At 34.7% G+C, this 17,650-nt stretch overlaps 1 protein-coding gene across 1 annotated transcript in view; it reads left to right on the forward strand.

Moving 5' to 3' along the window:
- Positions 1–9,409: 9,409 nt before the first annotated feature.
- Positions 9,410–17,650, forward strand: part of LOC129229891 (carbohydrate sulfotransferase 1-like) — a gene marked incomplete in the record, with an annotated part of 72,959 nt that continues 64,718 nt past the window's right edge. The window contains 1 exon segment of the mRNA XM_054864273.1: positions 9,410–9,564. Coding sequence (XP_054720248.1) covers positions 9,557–9,564 — 8 coding nt within the window.

The raw sequence follows: 17,650 nt of genomic DNA on the forward strand, positions 1-17,650 counted from the left end.
CTACCACATTTTTTTTTTCCAAACTTTAGTTTTTATCTACAGTGTGATTGATAATGTTAATGCTTCTCAGTCACCAATAGTTCATTTTCTTTGCACGTAGGCTTTTGAAGGGTTTCTTAAGGACCTGAGATTGCTTTTTTTTTTCTAAGTCAAATCCCAGTTTTATTGCTACGCAATCATTCTTTAGCTTTTTTATCTATCATATACGTATATTTTTGCTATGAATGAGGATATTTTAGATATTTTTAATTTAATGTGCCCATAACTAGTCAATTAAAAGTAAATACTTTAGTTATGGGCACATTTGACCATAATTAAATTTTTTACCATTCTTTGTCAAAATTATTGTTTAGAATTATTATTTTATATTATTATTTTAGATAAAACGTAAACTAAATTTAACAAATCAGTTTTAATGTTGTTGTTTTAATTTTTTAAGTCAAGGTACTTTGCATTTGATTGTATTGAATGATAAATAAGTGTTTTAAATTGCTGAATATGTTTTTTTTTAAATTAATTAATTTATTTCATTTTATTTTATTTCATTATTATTGTTATTATTATTATTTTGCGTATTTCCTGAAAATAATTAAATTTAGCTAGCATGACCATTTTTTGTTTTTGGTATGCACATGACGAAACGAGTGTGAACACAACCGGTCATACCAGTGCATTCTAATTATTTCAAATATTATATTATAAATCATAGTTATAATGAAAATAAATGAAAAATTCACTGCTGTAAAAGTGTAATTTCTAAGTTCTAACATCATGAGAATTAGTTATTTTCATAAATTAGAACTGCGACACCACAATACCACAATTAAACAACAATCCAAAAAGTCATTTACCGCATTTATCCTCTTACTCCACGACTCCTTCTGCAAAGTATTATTCCTGAATTTATTTATCCCTGGCTCTTCAGTAGATTTTATTTCATCAAGGCCTCTGATTTGCGTGTACCATTCCACCCCATCTAACAAGTATTTCCCGTTTGAAAAATGCTCACATTCAGAACAAAGACTTCAAGATAAAGAGCGGTTTGTATGTAAATGGGCGCTTTGAGAATGAAACAAAGAGGAGACTCGTGTCTGCAAAACACAGTTACTATCCTCAGAACATTCGACTCGTTCAAAGGGGAAAGTGATGTACATACAGAAAACGAACGAAAGTGTGAAAGTCTCTCCCCTTCATTTCTCTTGCGTTTGGGAAACGAGGTCAGATGGCTCTTTATTGCTACATCCTTATTCCTAATCCAGGGTTTTCCTAATCCTCTCGGGTTGCAGAACTGTGTCGAAAAGACAGTCAAAGTACAAAATTGGCAGAAATTAACTAAAAACACAAATGACTGAGGAAAAATAAAAACAAAGTGAATTTAATTTTTGAAATGAGAAGATAAGAAATTTTTGTACAGATGGGGTAAGGTGCATGGGAGAAGTTAAGGGAGGGGGAGGGGACGGAGCGAGCTAAAGGGGACTAAGGTCTCCTTGACAGCTTATTAGCCCCCCCCCCCCCTCTAAAAAGTAGAGACGTTCTTTCTACGCATCATTATTTTTGTTCTTCAGAAAATAAACTCTCCTGACAATATATATAAACATATTTTTTCTGACCAGCATTGAACTCTGAGGCTTTATTTCTTACCTCATCCCCCCTTAGATTTGCTCGTTGTTTACAGTGCCGGGTCTAGGTGCTCGAGTCCCAAGCGGCAATTTCTAAAGATTACAAATTGACATGAACCTCCTCCCTCCCTCATTAGATGATCAAACACAGTATGAGAAGACCCCATAGATACGATTGATAAAAGTGTTTTATGAAAATTGTTTTGAACGTAAAAGATAAATTTTATTGAATTAATTTCACAACCAAAGCAAATTATTTATACTTCTGTTTTTTGATTTGAAATGAAATAATCTATGTACGAAAAGTAGTAGTAGTAAAAAAGAAAAAAAAAGAAAGTTTGGATTTTTGACACCTTGAATTCAAATTATGTATGTTTTTCACAATTACGAGCGCGCGCGTGTGTATGTAAGAGTGTTTGTGTGTGTGTGTGTGTATATGTGTATATGGTATCGGGTCACCGCCCAGGAGTTATCCCGCTCGTGGAGGCCGGTTGACTGTGGAGTTCGCAGAGTTAACTTCCATGCTTAAGTTAAGCCTTGAATGAACCCAAATGATTTGTAACCATGGTGATGAAAATTTGTCCTCTTAATAAGTATCAAAACAACGAGCTTAACTTATTCTTGCTGTCATGGTAATCTGAAAAATCAGAGCAACACCAAATTTGGTCAACTGTGGATAATAAGCAATTCGTGATTGCTCAATAATTAAAATAATTATTTTTTATAATAAAGAAAAAGAGAAAGAAAAAGAGCTGACGGTTAAAGCAGTCAAGTTTTTTGATAAACTGTTGTGCAAACATCTTTTTTCCTTTTTGCTGGTAACCATATAAAAGCCTTTTACCCGTAGAGCACGCAATCAAAATCATTCGAAACGCAATAGTCCAGTCAATAGATACATTTTACCTTACAAAAAAAATGGAGTCAAAAATTTTTTTTTTTAATTTGTACATATTGATGCCGACATGGGAAAACCAAGTTATCCAACATGAAAGACCCCGGGAGAACTTTTGAGGGCCGAAAAACCTCAAAAATTTATGACATTTTTTCGTTTTTTCCAAAATATCTCCGAAATGGTTCAACTTAGGAAATAATATCAAATACAAAGTTTAAAGAACATTAAATTTCCTACAACTTTCGTATTTACAACTTTTTTGTAGCACAAATAACAAGCTTGCTATAACTCTTTGAAAATAGGCAGTTTTCCTCCACTCCGCAAAAAAAAGCATTCACACCGGAAACAAGGCGTCACAATTATTAGAACTCGAATAGAAACTTGAGTTTCAGGGAGTTTTTCGACAGTTTTAACTTTCCTGCTCCTTCCCCACAGCTCACGGACTAACATTTCCGGTCTGACAGGGGTAGTCTTCATCAGACTCCAATAATAGATGATATATTGCAGTTTGTAACTGGACTATACATTATATACATTCATTTGAGGCATATAATTCGTACATTCTAGTCTAATTATTACAAACAAAGATCCGATCTTTAAATATTAATGTGAAGGAATGAATATTAGGCGGGCTAATAAGCAAACAATCAACACAATCATGCATCCTATGTTGATACAATAATAATAATAAAACCTCCCCCCACCGCTCATGAACTAATATTTCGGATCTGATAGAGGTAGTCTTCATCAGACTCCAATATTATTTCATTTATATTTCAGTTTGTAATTTAATAACATAATCTACACATTCATTTAAAGTACATAATTCGTATTATCTTTTCTAACTATTACAAGCGATAGTTTAATATAAAGGTGAATTAATAAATATTAGGGTGCTAATAAGCAAACAATAGACGCAATAATGCACAAATGAAGGTACAATAGTAATGCGTAATGAACACTTTGAAAATATTCTGCAGAAACTGACTTTTTAAGGCATGAAAAAACCCAAAAGAATTACCTTTCAAAATGAAAATCCAACTGTAGAAGTTTAATACGTACATCTAAATTACAGGGAGATTCATTCGACCTTAGAGCAAATAGAGAAAAGACAACAAAATACGTTGTTTATCTTCTTCGAAGCCGTTTTGAAGGCCCAGGTTCTCCTTGTTCAGAATCTGTAGGGGGTAGAAAGAATCTGTGGTCCTTGAATTGTTCATCTCCTTGCTGGAGCATTTCAAACCCACCTTGCGACAAGAACAGGCTTTAGTACAATTTTTCTTGCAGGTACAATAAGATACAATCTTCAAAAGAGTCTGAGGAGCTGAATCACTTTTCAAGTCAACAGGCAATAGACTTTACATTCTGTGTTCCCAACCCCATTTCCCTAGATCAATTATGTTGCCCAACCAACTTAGAATTTGCTGGTAGCACCAATATGAATGATAACGTCCAGCATTTTTTTTTTTGCACGCTGGAGGTAGCCTTGCAAAATTTATTTTGGCTCTGTATACTGGTTTTATAAAAAGATTAAATCGCAAAGTATCCAAAGATAGGTTCAAATACCTTACGTCACCTGTGTATAATATTTTCAAAATATTTTCTCCAGCTTCAGCTACGGCATCATGATGACTGATTGGACCCATAAATACTTCAATAGCTTCCGAAATTTCAGGAATTTATTTGACTATGTTGCACAACTTAATTTTGCCTTGGCCAAAGATTGCCGATGTCGTATCACACCCGCTAAACGCATAGATAAAAAGAATACTGCTGGGGTCAAACTTAAAGGATTTAGTGGGGGAAAAAAAATCACAAGTATTCCCTCTTCCAGGTTTCAAAAAGAACAAGTTGCTGAAAGGCTGTCCTAAAGCTGTCACCAGTACCAACAGATCCATATCCTCGCCTGCTATAACAATCTTTTGAATTTCCTTCACCTTTGAAAGAACAGAAAGTAAGTGGGCATCTTCTTGAGCCTGCCTGGCTCTTCGAAATACGTTTTAAGAAGTTGGATAAGACGATTCTTGTTGTTATAATCTTTCAGAAATCTTTCTTGAGGAATTTAGCTCACCAAGTTAGGTTAAACCATTACTTCAAGGGAAGAGATTGATTGCTCATTGATATAGCATTTGTGACAGGCAGTGTGAATTGTCATTTCTTCAAAAATCACTGATATTCCTCATTTTGATGTTTTGCACTGCATCTCTGAAGATTTTCTATTCCCTTCTCCTTCACAATCCTTATTTCGCCTTCATTCAAACTGATTTTGCAAATAAAAAAATCCATCTTGGTCAGGCGTAATCATTTGTACAAAAAAATTGTAATACAGAACACACAGATTGTTAAAACATACTCTTGCTCGAACTATGAAATGACCAATACGCGTAGCTATTGATTCGATACATCGCATTTGGAGAAAAAAAAAAAGGATAGAATGGGGGTGTTCTGTTTATGTTAAAGGGAACAGAGGCTGATTTACCCTCAGCTGCGAAAGACAAATCATTTCCAAGGTCAGGCAGCCGGCGTTTCTCCTTTTTTCCTCCGTTATCTGATGCGCCTTTACTCACTTTGCTGAGGGGTTCAGAAAAAGTGTCTTTCAAGAAGTTGTAACTCGCTTGCTTTACATGCTACAAAAATGTTGTAATGACAAAAGTTGAAGGAAATTTAATCTTCTTCAACATTTACATTCAAAGTTTTTCTCTAATTTTAACCATTTTTGAGATATTTTGGAAATACCACAAAAAGTCAAATTTTTGGGGTTTTTCGGCCCCCAAAACTTCTCCCGAGGTCTTTCGTGTTGGATAACTAGGTTTTTTTCATATTGACACTAGTATATACAAATTTAAAAAAAAAAAAATCTTTGACCCCATTTTTTGTAAGGCAAGCCCGTTTTTTTTCTACCTATTGACTGGACTACAATCTAACTTCGTAGTTTCGAAATATGCTTCTTTGGACATGCTTATTGAATAGTATTATCATAATTCGAACTTCCTTCTGAGATTTTCTTTTTTTTTAAGAAAAGAGAGAAACAAAAGTCCGCCCATATTCATCTTTTCTTTCAACCTTTTATCCGAAATCTATTCTGAATAACACGGGATGCCCTATGTGTCCTAGAAACAACAAGTTTTAAATGTTTTTAGGTCATTCATGGGAACCACACAGAAATGGTAAATTCTATTTTGCGTTGATGTTAACCCCTGAAATGGAATGATTTCAAAATCTTATAATCAGGATCATTATTTTCTGTTATCCTCCTTTCATTTTTACTAAAGTTCTTAAATTGATTAATTGTATTCGTTCTAATTCTGGATTCTTTAGTTCAGATTTACGATCAAAAATCTTGATGAAAAGCAATGTCCTGCCTTTTTTTTTTTTGGAGGAAGAAGGGGTTACTGGATAAAACACACATACACATTTTTTTTTGTTTTGATTCTTCGGAGAGGGGGTGTTAGACCTCCCACCCCCTATCCCATACGCTACTGTGATAAAGTGAGAGTTCGTCGTATATATTTTTGTTCGGAAAAGGTGATATACTGGGGCGGACTGGCCCGCCCCTTCCGTCTGTGCGCCCTCGTTTTTTGTTATTTGTTTTTGGCCTTAAACCTGTGCACTCTCGTGTTTTTTGAGCAATCACGATTGCTTATTGCTTTTACTTGACCATTTTTGATGTGCTATCATTTTATTTTTCCACCAGCACCCTCTGCAGCACCACCGTCGACCGGCCGCCTCACGATGCTGCTCCTCTAGCGAGCAAAGTCTCCAGATTGCGCAAATATCTCACACTTACACGCATACATACACGCACGTACACACACATACATACACCTACACACATACATACACCTACACACAACTACCCACACACTCATGCCTGCACACAGACACAAACACATATGCCTACACATACATACACATTCCCCCACACACAAACACTCATACACGCAATTACCAACACACTCATACCTGAACGCAGACACAAACACACATGCCTACACACATAGACATACCCCCGTACACACAAACACACATACCCCTTCCCACACGCACACGCCTACATACACACACACACACACTCGTGATTGCGAAAAACATAATTTGAATTCAAGATGTCAAAATTCAAATTAATTTTCTTTTAACTGTTTTTTTGTGTGTGTGCCTTCGAACCAGACGATTTTTTTTTTTTTTTTTTTTTTTTTCACTCTTGAACTTGTGCACCTTTTTACAGTTAAGGTTGGCGCCCTCTTGAGGGACCGAGTCTGCCCCTGATGATATATTTATCGTTATTTATGAGGGATGCTAGAGACACCACAGCAATAGGGATCGCAATAAGAGGAGGCGCGGGACTTGTATACCAATTGACAAAAATGGAAGCCCCCCCCCCCCCAGTGGCATTATATGTCAAGGGGACCCTGTAGCAAATTCGGAGCCCTTGCTTTGGATTTGGGCTGATACCTGTGTGCCAGATGCGTTTCGTTTTCAGTTGTCAGAACTAGGTCATTCTAGTTTACTCGGCTCGTGGTTGTGAGTGACAAACACACTTGCTTCAATAGCCGTGAAATCAGCAATCAGCATCAATCTTTTACTGGCTGTGTGATATGAATAAATAAATAATATGCATGGTTAAAAAATATAAATCTCGCTTGTTTTGTTTCTTTTATTATGAAATCAAAAACAAAATCTTCTAAAAAAATCGCAATTTTTACTTATATTCTTATACGTACTGAACTCTCATGCATAAAGTGCAAAATCACTGTTTGAGATAATTTGAGGAAAATGAGATATGATCCCAACGTGAAAATACAAATGAATATTTTTAGAAAACTATAAATAAATCTTTTTCACATATTGGTACCAAAAAAATTGATCACTTGCGCAGCCAGAATTTCCCATTACTATGTTTTAAAACCAAGGGCTGTGGGTTTTGGCATTCTTTGGTTGCGCTACTGAAACTGTTTAAGATATTTGAATTTGTGTTTTTATTTTTGAGCTTTAATTATGGGAAAAAAATATCTGATTCAAGTATTGAAAATAATTCTTTTTTTTTTTTTTTTTTTTCTCAGAATCCACACTGGATGCAAAGGTAGCGCAGAAATATTCGTAAGTTTTTACTAATTTTATTATTTTGATTAAATACAACCAATCTTATTATTAGATGGTTCTACATTTCAGAATCATCATACACCATTATTTATTAGAAATGTGTGTTGTTTTATAAACCAAAAAAAAAAAAAAAAAGTTTAAAAACAAAAATAAATAAATGAATAATAGTAATAAATAAGTGAACAAATAAATAGATAAATGAATTTGGTTTTGACTGATTAAAAAGTTTGCAGGCTGTAGATACGACTTTTGCTCTTAGCACGGCATTATACATTTTATATTCTGCAACACTAAAACCAGATGTATGTTTCTCCAAATGACATGATCCACTGTTATGTTTTTTTCAACTGTAGTTATGAGAAACAAAAATTTTAATTTAAAAGTCACTCCTTGTGGCTTGTCACATTTCCGCCCCAAGCCCTTTATTATAATAATCACTTAAATAATAATTCCAAAGTTACGATATAGAAAGAGCTGAACTATAAATGCGCCAAATATTCGCTCTTTATTTTGATTAAATGTGCAACTCCTGCATAGGTCGTGCAATACATTATAGTCATCTAATAATCAACATGACTTATTTGGTGTGTCAGTCCGTCACCCCTGCAACGGAACTACTATAGATAAGGGTTTGCGAGTAACAATCCTATGTAATTTTGTTACAAAGCATCGTTTTTTTTTTTTTTTTTTGCTATAATAAAAGATAAATCTGCCTACCTAAGAACTTGTTTTGCGTATTACCCATATTACCCGGTACAATTGCTCTCTGTATTACTGCTCGCTAAACATGAATAAATAAATCAATATTTAAAAAAAAGGTGTTTTGAAACTTTTCCCTCTGAGTTTTTGAGCGTATTTCTGTAAACTTTCAAAACTCGAACCAAACTAGTTTAAAAATGAACAGAGGCATCCCTGTGGAAGGTCACGGAAGGTCACTCTGACCTCTATACAATTTTCGTATTCGGAAAATTTTGTCTGACGATTCGGAAAAATTTGGAGACAAAATTGCAAAATTGCAATTACCCGAATGTCCCTTTTCATTGGATGTACGTATGTGGGCATGTTCGTATTTTATCATTCGGAAAAATTTGGAGTTTCGGTAATTTGGGAATTTTCTCCCTCCCAAAAATTTAAGTTCGCTCCCTAAAAATAAATACTAAACTAGTAATTAATATTTGAAAATACAACTGCATAAATATAGCATTAATAATAATGTAAAGAATAAATTTCCAAAAAATTTTAAAGATTAATATGTGACATTTTGTAAATTTTCCAAAACAATACAAGCAACAAAAGCTGTATACTTCCTCCTATCTAATAATTCCACATCTTTAATTTTTTAGTCTCCAGAAGACTAAGCTACTTTTTCTTTAAAATATCCGGTGGAAAAATCGATAATATTTGCATATTTTATAAATATTTTTGTCACGTGAATAATTCTGCGCAAAACCTAACAACATATCGAATGCATTTTAATGGCAGTCCATTATAAATATTGAATGACTGAGAAAATGTAAATAAGTACCTCATTTCTTTGACCAAATTTATTCTTTCTGAATTCACGACTTTTTCTTAAAGGATTTGCCTCGCTAAACTGGAGGAGGTTAAGTGTCATTGGCATAAGATATTACTGTTTGAGGCAGAATAAATCCGCATGCCATTATACGCAAGTCTGCTTTGCCATAAGTTGAGTTGATATTTTTTTTCTCCATAAAAGCGCTTTCTATTCTGTTTTCCACGCTTGAAACAATTGTGTGAATGGGAGAGTCTCGCACAGTATGTCGGTTGCCGCCAAATGAGGATTGTATAAAAATCATCTCAGTCACAGGCGCTCGGTGGACAGCTGTGTGTCGTTTTGAAATATTTACTCGAAGGATTTCGAGACTTGGTGATCATAATCTTCCATGTTCAAATAGAATTTCCATCAATCAACCTGCAAAATACGATGAAAAGGTAAGTGTCTATTTTTTTTCTCACTGGCTCCCAGAATGCACCCCCCCCCCAAAAAAACCCTCAGCCCTCTTTCCCCCTTTTCTTCTTTAGCTCTCTTTTGTATTTTATTTGTTTTTTAAAAATATTTCTTATTTATTTATTACTAGCTGCGTTGCCCGGCTTTGCCCGGTCTACCTTGAAAATAAAAATTGTGTCAAGTGACGTATATTCGATAATCAGGCGTAAAAAATAAATTAAAAAAACATCATGATTTCCCTTCCAAACAATGACGACAGATATTAAAATACTTTTAAAAAATTAAATCCAGAAAGATGGATTTAAAATGCGTAACCATGGAAACACAAAATAAAATAAGTTTAAGGAATTAAAATGCGAAAGAAAATGGTTCACAATTTGAATGGAATTGAGATTTCTTAAACTTGATTTAAAAAGGCTTGTAACTTTTTCTCCCTTCGAGATAAAAATTTATTTTTTCGACCATAGGTCGAGTTAGATCTGGAGTAAAAAAGGTCGCTTTTTCCAATGGCGTCAAAAAGAAAGCTGTGGGACAATTCCTTCACTTTTTATTGATTTATTTAATGAAGAAAGTAGTGCCTAAATTTCAGCTAAACCTAAAAAAATTTGAGCTTAAAACGCAAAAATAACTCCCGCCATAGTAAAGTTAGAGCATTGAAACAAATTGCGTAAAACGCGGAAAATTCTACCCTTTCTAACGATAGGTAATATTAATATGTGCAAGTAATTTTTCACCCCCATATTTGAGAATTTATGTGAAAATTGGACGTAAATTGGAATAAAAAAAGAACTATTCATCGAATTTTATTCGAACTGGTCTGCAAACCTTTTCAGGACTTAAAGAAACAAACTGAAAATTTCAGCGCAATCGACCGGGCAGTTCTCGAGTTTTGCAAGTTCAAACACACAGACGCTTTTTGGAGACTTCATTTTATACTATGTAGAGATTTAGTTTTAATTATTATTATTATTTTATTTGAAAAGTTCTGTGCTACAGACAATGACGTACACATACACACACACGAACAAACTAAATAAATAAATGAAATAAAATGTGAGAAAAATAAAAAAAAAAGAATTTGAATTGAAAACAAATCAATAAATAAATTTCAATAAATAAAATACAAAAATTGCAAAAAATCCTGTGGGCGCTCCTGCTAGCTCCAACCTAGTTTCTATTTTTCCCCCCTCGCCTTCAAACAAGGCAAATTAGTTGAATCAACTTTCGAACGGGACGTTATCAGGATGTACAATTAGGTAGAAAAGTGAAGGAATCGCCCGGCATCCTTTACAGGACAGTCAACTTGTCAGGCACGCCAGGCACATGATCCGCTACCATTCTCATCCCGATGAATTGAACAAACTTTTTAGTTGATTCAACTCATCGCGGCATTGTTAAGCGTTCGCTCTACACACGAGTAAACTTGTTGAGTCGACTTGGCTCAGTTTTAACCGCGTTGAGGAGCAGCTACTCGACTGTATTCGGTTTGTAAGAAGAACAGTTGATTCATATGTTTCCTCGTGTGCGGACAACGAAAAAACACCAGTCAACTAGTTAACAGGGAACTTCTTCGAAAAGTTGATTCAACTCACCCCTTGTGTTGTTGGTGTCCGTAAAAGACTTTTTTTTTTTAAATCTCAATTTTTCCTTAAACTTTTCAGTTTTATTTTAAATCTTCCGTGCAATCTGTTTTATTGATCTGTATTTTGTTTTCCTAAAGAAAATATGAGCGTTGTTCATATTCATACTATACCACGGTAATTTTTACATTTTGAATAAAATCAGGGCACGACAGCTAGAGTTTGAAAGTATTGGTTAGGTGTATAGATGGAATAGTCGAAAAAAAATAATTACCCCCCCCCCCCCCCCCGAGTTTTAGAAACATAATGAAATTAGGCATTTTTGTGCGTATTTTGTTGTTTTTGCCCTGTAAAATGTATTGAAAACAATCCCTTTGCCCGTCCCCTGGAAAATCATGAAATTATGGGCCTGTATAAATCTATTTCAAGTAAACGCATTCCTTTCTTTATATGAACTAAACACGGCAAACTAAAATAATAAATAATAATAATTTCAGTGTTCAGCTTTTATAAAATTGGGAATTAAAGCTATAAAAAATAATTTTATCAATATAAAAAATTAAATTTTTAACCCAAACCGATCGCACTCCCTATTAATTCGAATCAACAAACTTTTTCATTTTCAAGTTTATTTGTGACAATACATGTTCACAATGGGAAAATATGTTCATCATTGACTCATGCAGTGAATCTCTATTTAATCTGTTGCATATCAATCGTCAACACTTATCACGCGTAATCCTCTTTAGAAATCGGAAGACTCAAAATTTAAATGAACCTGGAGATACAGTCAAAGAGAAACCTGCAACATTGACGGACACTCATAAGGTGCTACAGAAACGCGCTGAACAAATATGGTGCATTTAAAGCTTGGTGACGTTTCTGTCACTTCAGCAGTCAAATCCGTGGGTTGCCATTTAATAATGTCACCTCACACCTTTTTCAAGGAATGACCTAATGCTTCTGAAGAAGATGCTGAAAATGATTTTGTAGCTAAGACTGTAGTAATTATTCCATTCAGTTGTTTAACCTTGTAATGATTCGGGATAATCTTTGTAAGTTTATATTTTTTACGTTACTTAATTTTTTTCGCATTCGTGTAACTGGAGTGATGAAAAAGTTGCAGAGAAAAAAAGAATAAGAGAGAGATATTCTCGCCATTTTTGTTCATAAACGCGATACCATTTTTGGCGAATTTTGCACCAGAACAGTAAACAAATTGCTCTTTAATTTTGAAATAATGGATAAAACATATCAAAATTAATTTGTTCAGCAAACAAATGGTTATGATCATAAATATCCCAGATTAACGTTAAAATTTTCCAACAAACTCATGGATATATTCTCCACTATATTTGAAAAATAATCAAAAACGATCTTTTTAATATATTTTTTCCAGATTTTTTTTTTTTTTAATTTGTCACTTTTTAAAAAAAAATATTTATTAGAGTTACATTTTCAGGTAAAATTGAGATTTAAAATGGAATTTAGTATTCTTATAATATAGCGCCAAACTCCTGCTCCCCTGATTGTTTATCAATTCTTGATGTAGTGATTAGTAATGGGGGCGGTGCATCCTCAGAAATGTAAATATACATTAACGCTATATTGTTGATTTTATTTTAAATATTAATTATGTCTGTGAGAGAATACAACTTGAATCAATGAAAATAATACGAGAAGGTTCTTTACTGAAGACCTGCTATGCGACTCGTGTGCAATATGCGATCCCAAGGGATTTTAAGAAAAACTCGGACGTACTTTGAAACATAGGTGAAAATTTTTTGAAACAAATAAATAAATAAATAAATAAAATAAAATAAAAAATCTAGGAAAAAAACCTCTTCAGCCTCTCATAAGATTGACGATGGTTAATATAAATGCTGCCTTTTCCGCTTCCAAATAAAAATAATGACTATAATACTGACGAAAACTGAAAAGAAAGAAAAAGTGGTGTGGGGAGGTGGGGGGTGGGGGTCCTAACTCAAAAAGTGGAGGATGATGAGGAAAACGGTGGGCATATTTGAATTCAGGGAGTCTTTGGTGTCGGAAGCATTTTTAGAGGATTTTTTTGCCGCCAGTATTATTTTTAAATTGAATTTTTCTGAAAAAAAATTTTTTTGTTGTCGGAATAATTACTTATGGACCGGGTAGCAAAAACAGCGCGATGCTGCGGCATATGTCGCAGATCCTTGAGAGAGTCTGCAGACTATTTCTTAATTGGGGTGAAAAAGTTAAAAAATAATTTTAAATTTCAGCGAGTAAAGATTTGTGCGTATTTTCTGGGATATTTAATCCCCTGATAGTATTTTCTTGTATTTTTAACTTAATCTTTTTATTTTTTAAACATTGCTCGGTGCTGATTTAGATTTTACGATTAATCTAATGTCGGTCCATTTTGCCAACCTTTTTTTTTCTTTTTTTTTAACCTGCATCGCTGACTGCTGAAAGAAATTTTGCTGGCAGACTCATGGTTATACATTGATTGTGGTTAATCTCTCATTTGTTCTTGCTGTTAAACTGTTATCGAACGCTAATAAGAGTAGAGAGAGAGAGGACAAACTCGGCATACCATGCAATCTTACTTGTACACTGCACTGGCGCGGCGCTTGTATTATCTCTTAACCCAATGTCATAAACTTCCGTTTGTTGCTTACGGCCAAAAATAGCTAAACATCAAGGACGGATCCGGAAAATTTTCAAGGAGGAGGCGATTGTCTTTTACCCGACCTCTTACTACATATCTGATTAACATCTGATGTGGGGAGGGGGCGTGGCACATCATTTTTATTTGAAACAACTAAATTACAGAGATTTAGCCAAGGAGCTCCCAATACCTTTTTCTTTTCTCTTCCATTCATAGCGGTGTTCTAAAATTGGGTTTCAGAAATTCAGTTTTGTAATACTTCTGGGGGAACGTATCAACAGCCTCCCTCTAACATCATCGAAAGTTGTCTAAAATTGAGCTATTTGGAACTTCAGTTTCCAAAAATTACCGCAGGAAAGTCACTGAACTCATTCCATCCTCTAACACTACTTGAGATGTCTACAATCTCATCTTAAAGTAGGCTTGCCAGATTTCTGAAATGCTCAACCGGGACACTGGAATGCCCCCCCCCCCAGTGTCGCTAGTATTCAAAAGGGTACACACTTGTGGCTGATTTTTGCAGTGTTGGACAGTTTATTCTCAATGCTTTGAATAAATGGTTATAATTATGAACCTAAAACAGGGACAGAAAAAAAAAAAGACTTAGCAGATAATATATAGCATATTTAAATATTTACAATTTATTTCAGTTGGAAAAAACACCGTATGAGGAACAAAAAATGAACAATATTCAGATCTACTTTTCATTTTATAGAACTTTTTTTTAGAAAGTCTTTTTTGGTTTTAATCCTGTTGAAAAAAAGCTCACAAGCGGATCCGGTACTAACTTTACAAGTCAATGTTACAAATGACAAAGTGATTATCCTAGAAAATCCTTTACAGATAATTATTTTTAGACCTTTTTGTGCATTTGTAATCAATTATCTTTTTCCGGGACGTGAAGTAAACCGGCCGGGACACCGGGATTTTGTTTGAAAACCGGGACTGCCCCGGTCAAACCGGGACGTCTGGCAAGCCTATCTTAAAGACTTAAATTTAGAAAAATGCCCGGGTGAAGCTTCTAAACATCTTCTCCTAACATCACCTAAAGATCGCCTAAAATTGCCTTTTTGAAACTTCAACTCTAAAAAGTTTCCAGAAGGGATAGTTGAACCCGATTCTTTTCCTAAAGGTCGTATCAAAGGGCCCACAAATTCGTTTTTTAGGACCTGAATTCGGAAAAAATTACCGGGATCGGACCTCCCTTGTATCCGTCCTTGCTAAACATTGAAGCAATGGGGTTGTTTTTTTCCCAATTTTAAAAAATATTTTTTCAGAAAGAGCATGGACATGGGGGTAAGTTACTTTTTTTTTTTCTTAATTTTGACTTTTAAATAATGTTAAACGACAATCAGCCGTTGTTTTCATTTTTGCTGTTGACGTCACAAGTGAGTAAATAGCTAGAGTGGTTACCATAAGGCCCCTATATATACGAGCCGACGCATCAGCTTAAGATTTGCCATTTTGGATCGGAGAGCGTGTTTGAGTGGTTGTCTTTTCTGGCGAGTTATCGTGTTTGGTGATTGTTCACTGTGAGCAATTATTAGCGGCACTTGAATTATTTATTAAATAAAATATTATTTTTGGAAAATTTGGCGAAATCCGAAACTTTGCTGTGGTAACCCTAGCAGCGCAGAAATGAAAAATCCGATCCAAAATAACTAAACTTAAGATGATGCGTCGGCCTATCTATAAGTGGCTCTAGGTTACCAGAATAAAGTTTCGAGACGCTGCCAAACTTCGCTAAACGAATATTTTATTGAACTAACGATTCTCGTTCCGCCAATTTTTTCGTTCCAAATTGCTCGCGGTCCATAATATCTTGTCAGAAAAGACAACCACGCGCTCCGATTCAAGATGACTTTCATCACTTGTGGCGTCACACGATGAAACATCTAGGTTTAAAAATCAGACATTTTAGAAAAAGAATGAAAAATTAAATGTTGGAAAAATATAGGTGTTTTCTGTGTCCTTTTATTTATTTATTTATTTATTTTGACTTATTCTACCAATTTCAGTGACTAAAAGTAGTACTTTTGATGAAGGAAACAATTGTGTGCTTCACTTTTTAATTTAGAGAAAATATGGGTTATATAGATTACATTTTAAAAATCATCTCCACTACAGCTCCTAATTTAAACTTTTGGTTGGGGAAAATTCTCAGTTTACCGAATGATAAAATACGAGCAAACGTACATACCAGTTACGGCATCCCCCTAACGACGCCAAAGGTAGCATAAAATACCGTTTTCTTAACTTCAACGTCGAAAAGTTCCCTTAGAAAGCCCGTGATTCCTCCCCATCACCAAAGATAGCTTTAAGTTTCGTTTTCAGCAATTTCCGTGGGAGATTCCCCAAGATGCCTAAAATTGATTCCAGTTTTAAAAAATACATCAGTCGTGAAACCCCTCCCACCCCTTTTTTTTCCGTGATTTACCATATACAGTATTAAATTGCGTTTTTAAGACTTCAAAATCGAAAAGTTTTCTGGGGAAAGTTCCCTGATCGCTTACCAAAAAAAGTCTAAAACTGCCTCTTAAAGACTTCAATTTAAAATGTTTTGAACGAGCTCCCATCCCTCTCCCTCAGCAAAGTTGGCTTACAATTGTCTTTTTCAGATTTAACTGTTGAAGTTTTCCGGGGCTCTGGGGTGAAAGACAGATGTTCCGGTTGGGTGGTCAGCCTAACGCGGAACCCCCAGTGTTTGGGTCCCAAGTACGCTTGGTACTTGTTTTATCGATCCACTGAAGGGAAGAACGGCTGAATGAGGGATAATATTGTAGTTTAATCAGTAAAAAACTAGAGGCACACATTTCAATGTTAGCAATGTAATTGTATGAAATCAATCTAGAAGCTAATATTTCATTTAAAGTTGGGCTCGCAGGGCTGACGAGAGGCCATGTCATCCTAGTCGGAAACTAAGGGCCCGGCTCGGAATCGGAGTACAAAAATAAATTTTGTAAGTTTTATGAGGGCAAGGCGCGTTTCCTCTTAAAGGCCCTGTTAGCACGCACGAGAATAAAAATCTTTGTACAGGAATGGGAATTAGTAAATGGAGGGAGCAATTCTAATCATTTGCTTAGCAAAAACTGAGGCAAAGAGTCCAAGTCACGTGACTCAACAACGACGAATGGTGGACACGTTTTGTGTGAAACTAGCGAAGAAACCGGATTTCTTCTGCTTTGCTTTAAAATCTATCACAGGACTTCGGGTCTTGTTTCGCGAATGAAAGTCTTCACTCCCTCCATTCTATATCTTCTTAATGATAAAAATATGCGAAACGATTGCGAGCGACTTTGGGACGAAACAAAGGACAAAACTATTCGTATTTTAATAAGAACTTATCTTAATGGATCTATTTAACCCGATTAGTTCTTTTTGCTTTCCATAATACAAATGGAATGATTTATTCTCATTCGCATTCGTTGCTAAGTTTCCATTAGGCACAAATTCTTCTGTATATTATTTTTCAATAAAGTAATTTACGTATTGTTGACAAAACAATAGCAATTTATTCATCACATAATGATGCGAATTGCATGTATTTCATGTTTATTTCACGAATTCTTTTGCCTTTGAAAATGTAGTCTAATACTAGTTTCCTTTCTAGAACATGCCAAACGCAAATCTTTTCAACTTTTTCTACGCTTTGTGAGCATGCAGCAAATTAAACACGACATTAGCCAAATCGGCTATTCATTATGCAGGGGTGCCCTCCTAGAGGTGGTCATTAGTGTGGAGGGGAAAAACATAAAAATCTGATAAACGCTAAGTAATAGTGCTGAAAATTTGCCTTTTGTAGAAATATTTGGTCATGCAAAAGGATTTCGACAGAAAAAAATA

Source organism: Uloborus diversus, chromosome 9 (genome assembly GCF_026930045.1).
Source record: "Uloborus diversus isolate 005 chromosome 9, Udiv.v.3.1, whole genome shotgun sequence".
NCBI lineage: Eukaryota > Metazoa > Arthropoda > Arachnida > Araneae > Uloboridae > Uloborus > Uloborus diversus.